This window comes from Desmodus rotundus, chromosome 4 (genome assembly GCF_022682495.2).
Source record: "Desmodus rotundus isolate HL8 chromosome 4, HLdesRot8A.1, whole genome shotgun sequence".
NCBI classification, from domain to species: domain Eukaryota; kingdom Metazoa; phylum Chordata; class Mammalia; order Chiroptera; family Phyllostomidae; genus Desmodus; species Desmodus rotundus.
This window is the reverse complement of record NC_071390.1, coordinates 55,223,361-55,237,682: the sequence shown is the minus strand read 5'-3', so window position 1 is coordinate 55,237,682 and position 14,322 is coordinate 55,223,361. Positions and strand designations below refer to the sequence as shown.

The window sequence follows — 14,322 nt, the reverse complement described above, 5'->3', positions numbered from 1 at the left end:
TTGATCTTAAATCATCTAGAGAAGTCTCTGGCTAATCTGATCTTGCATTTTAAAAAAATACAGCATTGTATCAGGTTACTTTTTTTTTCATTGTCTATACATATTGAAAGCTGCTAAAAGAGCATATTTTTTTAGCCCTGGCTGGTGTAGTTCAGTGGATTGAATATGGGCCTTTGAACCAAAGGGTCGCCAGTTCGATTCCTAGTCAGGGCACATGCCTGGGTTGCAGACCAGGTCCCCAGTAGGGGACGTGAGAGAGGCAACCACACATTGATGTTTCTCCTTCCCTTCCCCTCTCCCTGAAAGTAAATAATAAAATATTTCTAAAAAAAGAGTGACTAAAAAACCACAATAATCAAATATAGTGCACAAGGCTTGATTGCATCCTAGTTCGAAGTGAACAGTTATAGATATTTGAGAGACAACTGGAGAAACTTAAAAATAAAAATATAGCATTGTGTTAGGTTACTTTTTTCTTCATTTAATTATTTAAATCCAATATCTACCTCATACATTACAGGTATAAGTATTGGCCTGAAGCACTTTGTTCCTCAAACTTACTCATTCTGTGCTCATTTGTTTCCTTGTTTGCTTGCTCATTTTTACCTGTTTGAATTTGGTTTATAACTTTAATTTGTGAACACTTGCTATTTATCAATATAACATCTGGAAAGAGAAAAAAAATCTCTACATATTTCTCTGTGTAGTTTCAGTGAACTTAGTTTTACTTCCATCTTACTAATTGTGTGTGTGTGAATTTCAATTCTACAGCATACTGCTTCTTTATTTATTGTGATAAGAACATTTAACATGAGATCCACCCACTTAAATTTTTCAGTGTACAACACAGTATTGTTAATTACTGCTTGTTAACAAATAAACATTTGGCCATTACACGTTTAGTTACCTTTTAACTATTTTTTGACATCTTCATTGAAAGATAATTAACATCGTGCAATTCACCTATTTAAATGTAATGGCTTTTAGTATAATCACAGATATGTACAGCCATCACCATGGCCAATTTTAGAACATTTTCTTTGCTCTAAAAAGAAACCCATACCCTTTAGCTATTCCCTACTATCCCTCTGTCCCAACCCTAAGCCATTAATCTACTATCTAGCTCTGTACATTTGCCTTTTTGGACATTTTATATAAATGGAATCATATAATTATATTCTTTTGTGACTGACTTCTTTCACTTAGCAGAATGTTTTCAAGGTTCATCTGTGTTGGAGCATGTATCAGTATTTCACCCCCTTTTATGGCCAAATAATATTCATGCAAGGACATATATTTTGATTATGCTTTCACTAATTGATGGACATTTGGATAATTTTCACTTTTTGGCTATTATGAATGATGCTGCTATAAACATCCACGAACAAGTTCCATATGGCCACATGTTTTCATTTCTCTTGGGTGTATGTACAGGAGTGAAATTGGTGGGTTATATGGCAACTCTATGTTTAACCGTACGAAGAATTTCCAGACTGCTTTCCAAAAGGGCTGTGTCATTTTACATTCCCACCAGCAGTCCGTTAGTGTTCCCATTTCTCCACAGCCTCACCAGCTCTTAATATCATTTGTCTTTTTGATTATAGTCAGCCTAGTGGGTGTGGAATGGTATCTCATGTTTTTAATTTGCATTTGACTAATGACTAGTGATGGTGAGCATCTTTTCATTAGTTTGTTTATGATTTGCATATTTTTTTTTGAAGAAATGTTTATTTAAGTTTTTGTCCATTTCAAAAAGCAGGTGATTTGTCTTCATGTTGTTGAATTGGAAGATTTTGAAAGTATATTCTGGGTACTAGACCCTAATCACATGTATGATTCAGGAATATTTTCTCTCATTTTGTACATTTTCCTTTCACCCTTGGAGAGTGTCCTTTGATGCACAAAATACTTTTAATTTTGAATTTCAATTTTTCTGGGTTTTTTGCTTTTTGGGGTTTTTTTTGCTTATGTTTTAGGTGTCATATCAAAGAATCCATTTTCAAATCAAAGGTGATAAAGATTTACTCCTGTGTTTTTTCTAAGCGTCTTATAGTTTAACACTTACATTTAGGTCTGCTATCTATCCTGAGTTAATTTTTGCACATGGTGTGAGGTAGAAATCCAGCTTTATTCTTCTGCACCAGTTGTTGTAGCACCGTTTGTTTCACAGGCTACAGTCTTTCTCCAGAATGGCCTTGACACCCTTGTTCAAAATCAATTGACCACAAGGATATGAGTTTATTTCTGGATTCTCAATTTTATCCCAATGGTCCAGATGCTATCTGTATGCCAATATCACACTGTCTTGATTAAATAACTTTAGTGTGTTTTAAAATTAAGAATATGAGGCCTCCAATTTTTTTTTCAAGACTGTCTTAGCTTTGTGGTCACTTGCAATTTCATATGAATTTTAGAATCAGCTTATCCATTTCTACAAAAAATGGTCTTTGAGATTTTGATAGAGATTGCCTATTTAGTTTGTTTTGAGGCATATTGCCATCTTAATTATATTAAGTCCTTTCCATTTACTTAGATCTTCTTCAATTATTTACAGCAATATTGTAGTTTTCTGAGTACCAGTCTTGTACCTCCTTGGTTAATACTTATTACTAAGTATTTTTATTCTTTGTATTGCTTTTCTAATTGAGATAGTTTTTGTAATTTCATCCTTGTTTTATTCACTGAAAGTACACAGATGCGCAAATGATTTTTGTATATTGATTCTGTATCCTGCAAAGTTGCTGAATTATTCATTACCTATAATAGTATTTTAGTGGGTTCCCTAGGATTTATATATGGGATGGGGGAAAGTAAGTTTGCATTTGTTTGTATGAAAAGAAGACATGCAGGTTAGATTATTATAATAGCTCTATTAATTTTGTGTTCTGAGTATTCACAACTGTAAACCTACTTTAGCCCCATATTGTGTATTTAAGATTATGTTCTCAGAGAATGGAGACAGTTTTACGTATTCCTTTCTGATATGGATGCCTTTTCTTTCCTTCTTGCCTGGCTGGAACCTCCAGTGCTATGTTAAATAGAAGTGATGAAGGCCATTATTTTCCTCTTGTTTCTGATCTAAAAGGGAAAGCATCCAGTGTTTCAACATTAAATTTGATGTTAGCTATGTGTTTTTTATGCATGCGTTTTATCAGATTGAGGAAGTTCCCTTCTATTCTTAGTTTGTTGAGTGTGTTTTTCATGGAAGGGTATTGGACTCTTTTAACTATTTCTTACCACATCCATTTTAATTTCAATATTGTACATGACAATTAGGTAAATTGTATGAAGTAAGCTTTCTTATCATCTAATCTTTGATTTGTTAAAGATACTCTATATTTAAAAAATTATTGTTATTCCTAAACAAATTTTTCTTTTACTTCTTCTAATTTTGACTGATTTCCTTTATATCATAAACACTGTGGTACCCTTTTGAAAAATACTTACATTGGCTCTTTGGCTTGCTTTTCCCCCCTCTACATTTGAGCAAGTAGAGGTCTGTTCTTCAGTGTACGAGGTCATGGGTGTTCTGTTGTCCTTCTTGACTGCTGTTACACTCCCCCATCAGTCTTGATCTAGAAGGGTAATTTCAATGCAAAGGCTCTTGCCAAAGTTCTGTGTCCAGTGCTAACTCATTTAATGTGTGGCAGGGCCCAGGAGTGGTCTCCAGCTTCTAATGATAAGCTCTCTGATGGTGGGGAAGAGGATTTACTTTGGAAAACTTTGGAAATGTTTGTATATGTGCCCTGAGCCTACTCGAGAGTGCCTCTGGTGGTCTGCCCCAGTGCTGCAGCCACATCCCAGGTTGTAGTGCCCCATGACCCTCATGGAGCCATTCCTGAGTCTCAGTGGGGCATTAGATTGGAGGCAGACTGACAAGTGCAGACTCAAGGATGAAATGAATGGCCTTGCTTTCCACCCCATGCCCCACAAAAAAATGTAAAAGATTTGTATAAAGAGAAGGTTGGGAATGAGCTGACTGCTCCTGTCATCATCAAAAGACCCAGGTCTCTGATGTTAGGCCAAAAGTATTTATCAGTGCTTCCCATGCACACTTTTCTAAGTGCTTCACATGTATTAGTTATACAGTCCTTATAACCACTGTATTATTACTCTCTTATCATGAAACTGAGATGATGAAACTGAGGCACAAAAGTGATAATAACTTTCTAAGGTCATGTAGCTACTAAGTGTGAGAGCAGCATTTAAACCCATAGTCTGAACCTTCTCCTTTAACCACTCTGCATATATCTATCTATCCATCTATCATCTATCAATCTAGTTATCTATCTAGTCACATGACAGATATAAATATACACCATTACACACACACACACACACCAGCAACATTTTCTCCTTTACTCATCCTCGTTCTGCCTCTGCCCTGCACAGGTGCGCTCTGATAGAGTATACACTTTCTTATGGTCAGACTGGTTCTGAATAACACTTCTAGTTTCCTTGCTCTTAGAATTCTGTGTCACTTGAATATTATTTGAATATTTCAATGAGGAAATGAACTCAGCCCCACTAGCTCTCATATGAACTGGGAAGTCCTCATGGAATTCTTTGCATATAAACTTGATTTTAATGACTGTGCTTAGTTTACCGATGAGAAAATCAAAGCCCAGATTAGGCAACTTCCCCAAGATATAGAAATAGCAATGACCAAGCAAGATGAGAACCAAACCTTAGCCAATTTGTTCCCCACTCAATTTAGCCAGGTAAACTGTCTTAGAAACTGCTGAAGTAAAAATGAAGCTGTCTTTCCTAACCTGCTCCCAAAGGTCCATACATCCTCAAAAGCCACAGGCAATATTTGGTTGGATTTTAGCTTGTTTGATTTCTTCTTACATGGGAGAATGGAATGCAGACCCTTAACTGAGATTTTTTCCAAATTAGGCTGGGTAACAGATGTCTTTTTGAGCTCTGTCACTGGACATCCTATTAATTTTTTTAAAACTCCCATTGTTTTACTCTTGACAGACATGTTACATGTCAGATGTGAGACAAATATACACGTAGAGGAAGCTTCCCTAATAAGCTGAGTTTGCCTCTGACTCCTGAGGTTATATAAAAAACAGAACCAAAAGTGCACACACCAGGACATGCACCTCATCATAAATTTTTCTGGCATATTTAATTGACTTCTGGGTAGGACAGTATCAAAGCCTGTGTGATAAGTTGTTGAGCCTGTGGCCTTAATGATGCCCTTGGTGTCTCCTTTCAACACAGAAGTTTTGCCATTGTGGCTTCCAGGCACATGGGTGACAGGGCCTCAGGGGCAGCTTTTCTGGAGTCAGCAGCCTGGGCAGGCCTGCATTTTATTACACATGTAAGCAGTATGTACATCCTGGGTAACATCAATTATGATAAACACCAACAATTTGGACTTAGCCCTTTAATAAAAGTCCTTTGGATTGAGTTTTAAAAGTCAGGCTCTTGTGGCAAAACCAAGTAAGAGAGAAAAGAATGGAATAATTGGAGGCTGCTGTCTTTTCACTTCCCACATAAAATTATTTGAAGAGACAGGCCAGAACTTTAAACAGGAATACCAAGAAAAGTTGTAATTTGGATGTCGGTTGTCGTGACTTTAGGGTATGTGCTTAAAGGACTCCCCCCCCATCTTTCTGTCTCTTCCCAGACATACTTCAATGACAACATCCTTACCCTGATACGGACCCTGGTGACCGGAGGAGCCACACCGGAGCTCGAGGCTCTGATTGCAGAGGAGAACGCTCTTCGCGGGGGTTACAGCACCCCCCAGACGCTGGCCAATAGGGACCGCTGCCGAGTGGCCCAGTTAGCACTGCTGGATGGGCCCTTTGCGGACCTGGGGGTGAGTGCACTGCACAGAGGCTACCTGAGCCTGCTGTTTGGACCGAATGAACTAGGTGCCAGACAGTGACAAACTAAGCATCTGTCTTTTCTACCTTCTAAAGTAAATAACTATAAGAGGTAGTATTTATCAGGTACATGCTCTACATGTAAACATTCATTTTGATGCTCATGGCAGTCCTTTGATGTAGGTTCTACTATCAGACACTCTAAGGAAACGGAGGCTCAAAGAGACTGAAGACTGGCTCTGTTAGGAATTGTATCAGGAGCCCTGGCTTCCAAGCCTGTGGCTTACTCCCCTTGGGTATCTTCTACCAAGAGATAGAAGATAGCAAGTGATTCCAACATGCAGTCAAATCTGGGAACATTTTCTACAGGGTCTTAGCATAGCTCCAGGCTGCTTAACCCCAAATGCACATTAATGGCCCAGGAGGAGCTTTTGCAGTTCACAGATGGCCATGGGCAGCCTCCAGGTTTCTGAGATTTTGTGTCTGGGTAGGACCCAGGCACTGGTGGTTTTCAAAGCACCACCAGTAAGTATATGCATCTACTACCACTGGCCACACAATAATATCTCATGCAGATCTTTTTAATGTCTCTCATTCCTGATCCAGGTCTTTTAATTTCTGAGTCTGGAATCAGTCACTCTCTTCCATGCCTCCCTGCCCCAGAGGTGACCAATGCCTCCCTTTGGGTTCCATTCACCAGCTTGATTCAAGCACCTTGACAGAAGTGTGCAGTCTTGACCCTTGACCCTATTCCCAGCCCTACTCCAGGGATTAGTTCAAGGGATGGAGCCACAAGTCTTAGAATCCAATAACCCTATTGCACAAACAATAGTATTGCTCGGGTACTTTCTCCATTTCTTCTGAAGCTGTGATACTAACTTGCTCCATATTTTAGTTTGGTTATGGGCAGGGATGTATGTTAGACTGGGCTTTTGTGAAAGGCAGCTTCTGAAACTAGCGGCTCTTTTAACTATCACTTAATATATCATTTTAAGGACCAAGACTTGAATCAATGGTAAGATTTGTCTCTGCTTTTATTCTCTAATATGCCTGCATGGAAATCCCAAAGACAGGATAGACAAATACAGTCACTTTATTCCCAGTGAAATCCTTCTTCAGTGCCCTTCCTATAACACCTACCTGAATCCAGCATTTCCAAGTGAACGAATTTGCGTTCACATTCCACATCAGGCTCCAGACCCTTGGAAGGTGGTTATGAACTGATTAGAACTGTGAATCCCAGTTATGCAGCCTGCAGACCTCCAGCTCCTGGGGAAAAATTTTCTCTTCCACTCTTGCCATCTCTGAGGTCTGTAAATTGTGCTTTTCACACAGTTCTTACCTGAAAGAGTCTGTCACCATAGTACCTGGTGGGGTCTTTTCTTCTCACAGCGATTTTAATTATCACTCAAGCAGTTTTGACAACACAGTTGGGTCACAGTGATTACAGCCAAGCTGGGGCTAAACATAATCACCATTTTGCAGAGCCAGTTTCTTCTGAACATGCATCTGAGACCTTCAAGCTTTACACCTTCATTTAAAGTGAGGGAGAAGTGCAGTCTCCTCAGAGCTCTCATTGCTACCGATGGAAAACTACAGAGAACCAGGGGGAAACCTCGCTATTATCTGATTCCAAAAAATATTGGGTGTAGGCTGTTAACCACACTGCTTTTTCAGCCACAGTCCTTTACAGATCCTCCAGCTCAAGAGACACCAAAACAAGCCTTCGTGAAAAGGCCCATTTCCCCCTGGACCTCTACTTCCAAGCCAATAAAAATGATGTTTCTCTGTTCTTTTGTTGTCTCCTAGGATGGTGGTTGTTATGGTGATCTGTTCTGCAAAGCTCTGAAAACATATAATATGCTTTGTTTTGGAATTTACCGGCTGAGAGATGCTCACCTCAGCACCCCCAGCCAGTGCACGAAGAGGTGAGTATGTTTCCACTCTGCTCTCCCACTGAAGTGCAGCGATATAAATGACCCTTCTGTCCCCCACGGTGAAAGCAAAGGCCTGTGCACATGCTATCAACATGCAAATTACTCTGCTCACATTCAGTTCAACACTGAGTTATCGGAAGCTTTCTTTCTTTAATTACTAATAGTAGATATAAAGTCATTGTGGGGAGAATTCAAGTTTGTAGGATAGTTCTATTACTTAATTATAAACGTTTGAATAGATGCATCTCCTCCAAACTCCAGCTACTGGGATAATTCTGTTGGTACCAAATATAGAGATATTTCATATTGGTAGTATTTAAGATAAATGATTCCTTTGCCATCCATACCTTAGATGCTTATATTTTTACTTAATACATTTTTAATTGACTCATTTACTTTGATACATTTATTTAAGAAAATTATATATTGGTACCTGAAGCATAAATAATAACAGTTTATGTTGGCTGGTTGTATTGTTCTAATATGCATCAAGATAAATTCATAGCAGCCCCAAATTAAGAGTACATCCTAGAATCATCAAAATCAGTGTGTGTACATATACCCCAGGTAACAATACTATAGAGTTGAGTGTTTCTCAGCCCTGCTTGAATATTAGAATTGCTGAGCATACTTTTAGAAAAGACCCTGATTAGTCTGACTTAACTGGTCTAGAATGAAAATAAAATGTTTTAATGCCCAGAGATTGCAGTGTATAGCCAGAGTTGAGAATAATTGCTATAGGCCGGTGGGTTCTTGAAGTTTAGTGAACATGAGGGTCACCTGCAAAGCTTATTAAAACACAAACTGCTGGACCTCATGCCCAAGTGTCTGATTCTGTACGTTTGGGGTAGGGTTGCTTAAGAATTTGCATTTTTAAGAAGTTCCCCATGATGCTGATATCTCTGTCCTAAGGACCACACTTTTGAGATCCACTGCTGTAGATTAAACTGATTTTTTTTTTTTAAGTCATGCCTGTTGTTAATCAGAGAAAGCCTGATCAAATTGAGAACAGTTAAAGCAGGACCAGGTCATAGGCAAGGAGTTGTTTTATGTCCTTCCATTTAGTAAAATCCCCACCGAAGTTGATTTTTAAAAGGTAAAGAGTGAGGAAGGTCTAAGAAGATGCTAGATTATGGTAAACAAAGATCCTGTTATGTGTGTGTAGGATTGTCAGAGCATTCTAGAATGAAAGACAACACAGTGCAGTCCATGAAACCTCCTGCATGCACTTGGGCTACTCAGGATCAGAAGTGAACTTAACATTGTATTGAAAGGGTCATGTAGATCATAGGCAGCATAGTTCGGTTTTCCCATTACCTGGCACTGATTCAGCATCTGGGATGTCAGGGCTCATGGCTGGTCTCCTCTCTTGAGTTAAACAGAAGAAGATTTCATTCAACTTGGAAAGTAATTTTTAACGCCTTGTGCCAGCACCTATAAGTCCACCTTCCAGATCTTCTGGTAGACCTGAGAAACAGACAAGTTCCTTTTGATTCAGAAAGCGGTGAAATTTCCACCCAGCCATCCTCATTCTGTGACCTCTTTGTTCTCCCCCTCCAGGTATGTCATCACCAACCCCCCATACGAGTTTGAGCTTGTGCCGACGGACCTGATCTTCTGCTTAATGCAGTTTGACCACAACGCCGGTCAGTCCCGGGCCAGCCTCTCCCATTCCTCCCACTCGTCCCAGTCCTCCAGCAAGAAGAGCTCCTCTGTTCACTCCATCCCATCCACAGCAAACCGTCCGAACCGGCCCAAGTCCCGGGAGTCCCGAGACAAACAGAAGTACGTGCAGGAAGAGCGGCTCTGATATGTGTCCACTGCCACCATGTGTGAAACTGTATCTGCCACTCATTTCCCCAGTGGGTGTTTCCAACAGTAACTTTCCCCGTTTTCCCCTGTAGTCCCCCCTTTTTTTACACATATTTGCATATGTATGATAGTGTGCATGTGGTTTTCATTTTTATTTCACCACCATAAAACCCTTGAGCACAACAGCAACTAAGCAGAAGGACCAAAAGTTATTTATGACTCTAGGGGGAAAGTAACCCAAAGGCATGCTCCAGACATAAAGAGCTCACTGCGGGAATGAGGTCACAGATTAGCAGAGTGCTTGCGACCCACATCAGTTAGGCAAAGCAAGTTGATCTAGTTAATTTAGTTGATGTAGAAGAAAAGTTCATTCTGATTTTTCAGGATTATCAGGGTGCTTTGGGTTTTGACTTTGTTGTTGTTTTCCTTTATTTTTTATATACACACAGTATATACACATGTTTATTTGAAACAAGCAACCAAAAAGGAACAAAAACATATCAAATGTTTCCACTCTCTGGGCTGCAGGATTGCAAAGCTTTTGAAAAGCTGTTGCCATTTGTGTAGATGATGATTAAGCACCTGCTTATTATAAGAGAACAACCGAGGGTTTTTTTAGCTGCTAACCAAGGGCTATAGTCCCAGAGCTGGCTTCCTTTGGGAGTTCAGAGAAACATTTCTACCCTTACTGTGGAGGAAAGAATAGTATTCCATTCGTGGATATATTAAATTCTAGTCATTTAATTTAAGTGCAAAGAGGTTTGATTGCATATTAAATTGTTATTCTGTCTCCTTATGCTGCCATATGAATAGCTATTTTTTTTTCTTTCACTTTTGACATTTGGGATGAAAAGCCATATGTATCATAAATATCAGATGTAAGTCATTAAAAACTGCCTTCCTGGGACTTTTACATCTTTTAAAAGGTGAATTACTTACCTTATGTACAGAATAAATAATGCTCAGGAAAGAGCAAGTATTTTTCCACACATTCTCAGGGGACCTTTTTACTCCCCTCTGTTTGATTAGCTAGGGCCCCCATGGCAGACAGGAGCAAGGGCTGGGCCGTGGTGCAGTGAGAGGAAGATAAACCCAGCAGCAGATCCTTTTTTGTTTTCAGGAGCTGACATGATAAATAGATTAGAATGTGGGGGGATCAAGCCATTGTTGACCCAACAAAGACAGAAGCCAGCTACCACCTTAAACTGTTGGTCCCAAAGCAGAAAGCTGGTGGGAGAATCCCTCCTCATCAATTCCTCTATCACAGCCAACTCACTTAGGCAGGTGGAGGACAGTCCGAGGGAGCCACTCCTTGTCATTTTGCATTGGGGAGGAGAAGAAGAGTATAACAGTGAGCCAAACGTATTTTGGTATAATTTTTTGTTTGTTTTCCTTCTTTCTTTTTATGAGTTAGTGAGCATGAGAGGAAAGGTAGAAAAATATCCTTTTTTCAGTATACAATTGTCAGATGTTTTATGCATGCAAATCATGCTTTAGATATTATAATAGTTATTAAAAATAGGCCCATTCCACCTTAACCAAATTCTTATATAAATGGACCAGCCCTGAGCTGGTATATGTATATTTGAAATGTTTACTTAAAAAAAATCCATCCAACAGAATAGGGGTGGAGGGGAGGAGAAAAATGTCACAGCTGTACCATCTCTAAAAAGGTGTTTTTATGGTGAACAGTTTGGGTTTAGATTTTGGATCCCCTGTCCCCCTACCAAGCATGATAGTTTTGAAGATTTGCTTGCTGTGTGAATTGACAAGCACTTTTACTGACAAAATGGTGAGGCTTAGTCAGAACCTCTGCCCCCACACCAAAGACATGGCCTGCATTATTCAAACCAGTGAAGGGGTGGGGAATAATTGTATACATGTACATTAAAAAGCCCTATGAGTAGAAGTTTTTTTTCAGATTATTTTTGTCCCTATATATTGATTTATATATTATGTATAACTACCTATCTTTTTATATATAACTATATAAATATCTCTCTATATATACACACATATGCATTTACTTGTATACATGTGTATGTGTGTGTATATATATGTATACACACACACATATCCCTAGTTTTGGACCATGAAGAGCTCTTCATGCATTCTTTGCAAAGGAGGTTATAAAGTTATACCCTCAGAATATTTATAACTATAAGAATGTGCCAGTTAAAGTGCTCAACAGGAAATATGACAGTTTAAAAGCATTGTAAAACTCACATAGCTTACTTCTCTCTCTAAAGTGCAACAAGGATGAATAGAATGGGCCAAGGTATGACAATTAATGGTTCTGCATGACCTAGCCACTGCTGGGGGTTTTCTTCTATAACATTGTCCTTGTGAAAACTTTTGTGAAATTAAAAAAAAAGGAGTTACAAATTTTATTCTGTTATTGGTTTGTTTGTTTTTATTTATATTGTTCTGTTTGTGTTTTTTTTATTTTGTTTTGCTTTTTTTCCCACCCCATTTCCCCTCCTTCCCCCTTCCTTCACTTTCTAAATTGCTCAGCGCAATGAGGCTGTGCTGCTGCTACTGCTAGATCCCTTAGAGTTTGTTTTGGTGTTCTGGGGTTTGGGGTTGGGTAATTTGGGGGCAACTTCTCTCCATCTGGCTTGCCTTTCAATCTGCACGTGGCCTCCCTGCCCACCTTGGTACCTTGCTCCAAGTTCAAAAGCATTTTCCCATCAAGATACCCAGCTTCCTCCACTCCTCCCCCCATTACCAGAACCCCAACCCAGTCCCCCATCAGTCTGTCCACATCTCTGTGTTTATCTTGGCAAGACCTACTAAATCAAGTGATGACACCGGTGATAAACTTTTCTGGAAAATATTTGCAGCTATTCCATTCAGCAAACCTGCTTTTTGATATTTTATTCTCCTTTCTATTGAAATCAGGAGGGTTATTAATAACAGAGGCACTGGTCTCCTTTATATTTGATCAGTATGCCCCCAAATTAAAACTTTTCAGCTCTGTGTATCAACTCAGTAGCTCAGACCCAGTTATCTGGGGGCTAACAATTCAGTCTCTATTACCCAGGTTTCTCCTGCCACCTGCCATTCTTACACTTAAATCCCAACCAGAGATTGGGCAGATAGAGAGAAGTAAATCCAAAATGCGTTTTATATACAATCTGTTAGTAGCTCTGATGAGATGATATTGTGATGGGAATGTAGTGGGACCAGACTGTGACATGAGATGAAATGTTGGGATTTTTTCCTGAAGTTTGGGCACACGATTGAGAGTTGACTATATTTGGGTAATGATATATTCAATGATGAAAACGGTATTATTATTACTTCTATTTTATTAGCCAAAACTACTATATTATACTGTCCTCGATAGAACAGTCTATTCCACTGTTTTCTGTGTGAAGCCAAACTTCCCATTCCTCTTTCAGGTTGTCCTAGGGAGGAGGCATACTAATTTTATGTCTTTACTCTTTCCTCTCCCCACCAAAAAAAGAAACAAGTAGGTAAGGGTATCTGAAAGAGTTATTTGAAGACAACATATGTGCATTTAAAAACAACAGCTAGAAACTCAATTTGTGGCAACAGTCTAGAAAAGAAACAACTTGTAAGCCATTCAGTCCAATTTGCTTTAAGCTTCAAAAGGGGTAAACCTTAAAAACTAAGTGAGTAGACCAGGAGGCTGGAACTTCCTCAGCTTCCAAACACTGATGATAATAAATCATCATTGTCCCTAATGACTGCCACTCAGGGTCCTTCCTGAAGCCACTTCAAATGGCTAAAGAGAAAGCTGGACCCCTGTACATATATTTAGATTTATCCCACAGTTGGGAAAAGTTTCAAATTATGTTATAAATACTAAAGGTTGTGACCCAGAACTTTACTCACAATAGGTGCTCAATACATACTTTGAAATAAATCAACCTTAAATATTTTTATATCTTTCATCATTTTATAAATTATCTCTACATCCTTGGCTTATCTTTACGAAAAAAACAACAAATGCCTGTAGGTGTTTCACGATGCTGCTGTTCTGTTGGCACTGTCTCGAGCTGGGTCCACAGCTTCTGAGAAAGGGGAAAAGCAGTCCTGCAGCTCAGTGAGCAGAGAGACTGACTGTGCCTTCTGCCAGTGTTGTCAAGATCCCAGGTGACCAGAAAAACCTTTTGACTGGCTCTTCTTCAGCATGGGAAAAGCCTAAAGGTGTTTTCATCCCAATAGAGACAATTAAATCAACCTGCCAGGTTCCTATAGCAACAGGCTCCTGAAGGAGAAAGAGGAGAGTACAGAAACTTCAGGGCCTGTGGAACTCAAGACAGGGCAAAATCAATGTCTCAGTCAGCTTCTTTCAGCCCATCCCTGCTTTGTCATAACATGAGAAAGAAGTAGCTGTGGGCACCTGTCACTAGCCTGGTTGCCTGTCTCCCAACAGGAGGTTGCACATTCATTGCAGAGGGAAGTGATAGGGATTATCTCTGCCACCTGCCACCTGTCACCTGAAAGGGAAGTGTGCAAATGCTGCCCTCCAGATGTTGAGGGTCAGGAAGGAGCAGTTGGCTCTGCCCAGTGAATGGCAGCATTAGACTGTCCATTAAAGGAGGCAAATGCAGTCATAGTGGACAATTGCAAAGAAGTGAGATAGTTTTCATAAACAAAAACTGCTCTCATTCTGGTACAAATGACTCTCATTTCTACAAAATAGCCACAATTTGCCCATGGAGAGGAAAGAAGGCAGTATGCGTGGGGGTTCACTGGGA

At 39.5% G+C, this 14,322-nt stretch overlaps 1 protein-coding gene across 16 annotated transcripts in view; it reads left to right on the top strand.

Annotated features, from left to right (window-relative positions):
• Positions 1-14,322, top strand: part of KCNMA1 (potassium calcium-activated channel subfamily M alpha 1) — a 720,350-nt gene that overhangs the window by 693,997 nt on the left and 12,031 nt on the right. For 7 of the 16 annotated variants that reach the window (XM_053922055.2, XM_024561266.4, XM_045196201.3 and 4 more), the window contains 3 exons: positions 5,642-5,836; positions 7,653-7,771; positions 9,341-11,982. In XM_053922055.2, coding sequence (XP_053778030.1) covers positions 5,642-5,836; positions 7,653-7,771; positions 9,341-9,590 — 564 coding nt within the window. In that variant the 3' untranslated portion in view covers positions 9,591-11,982. Of the gene's footprint in view, positions 1-5,641; positions 5,837-7,652; positions 7,772-9,340; positions 11,983-14,322 lie in introns of those variants that run through there. The other 9 variants (XM_045196202.3, XM_024561263.4, XM_024561260.4 and 6 more) reach the window with 2 other exon arrangements.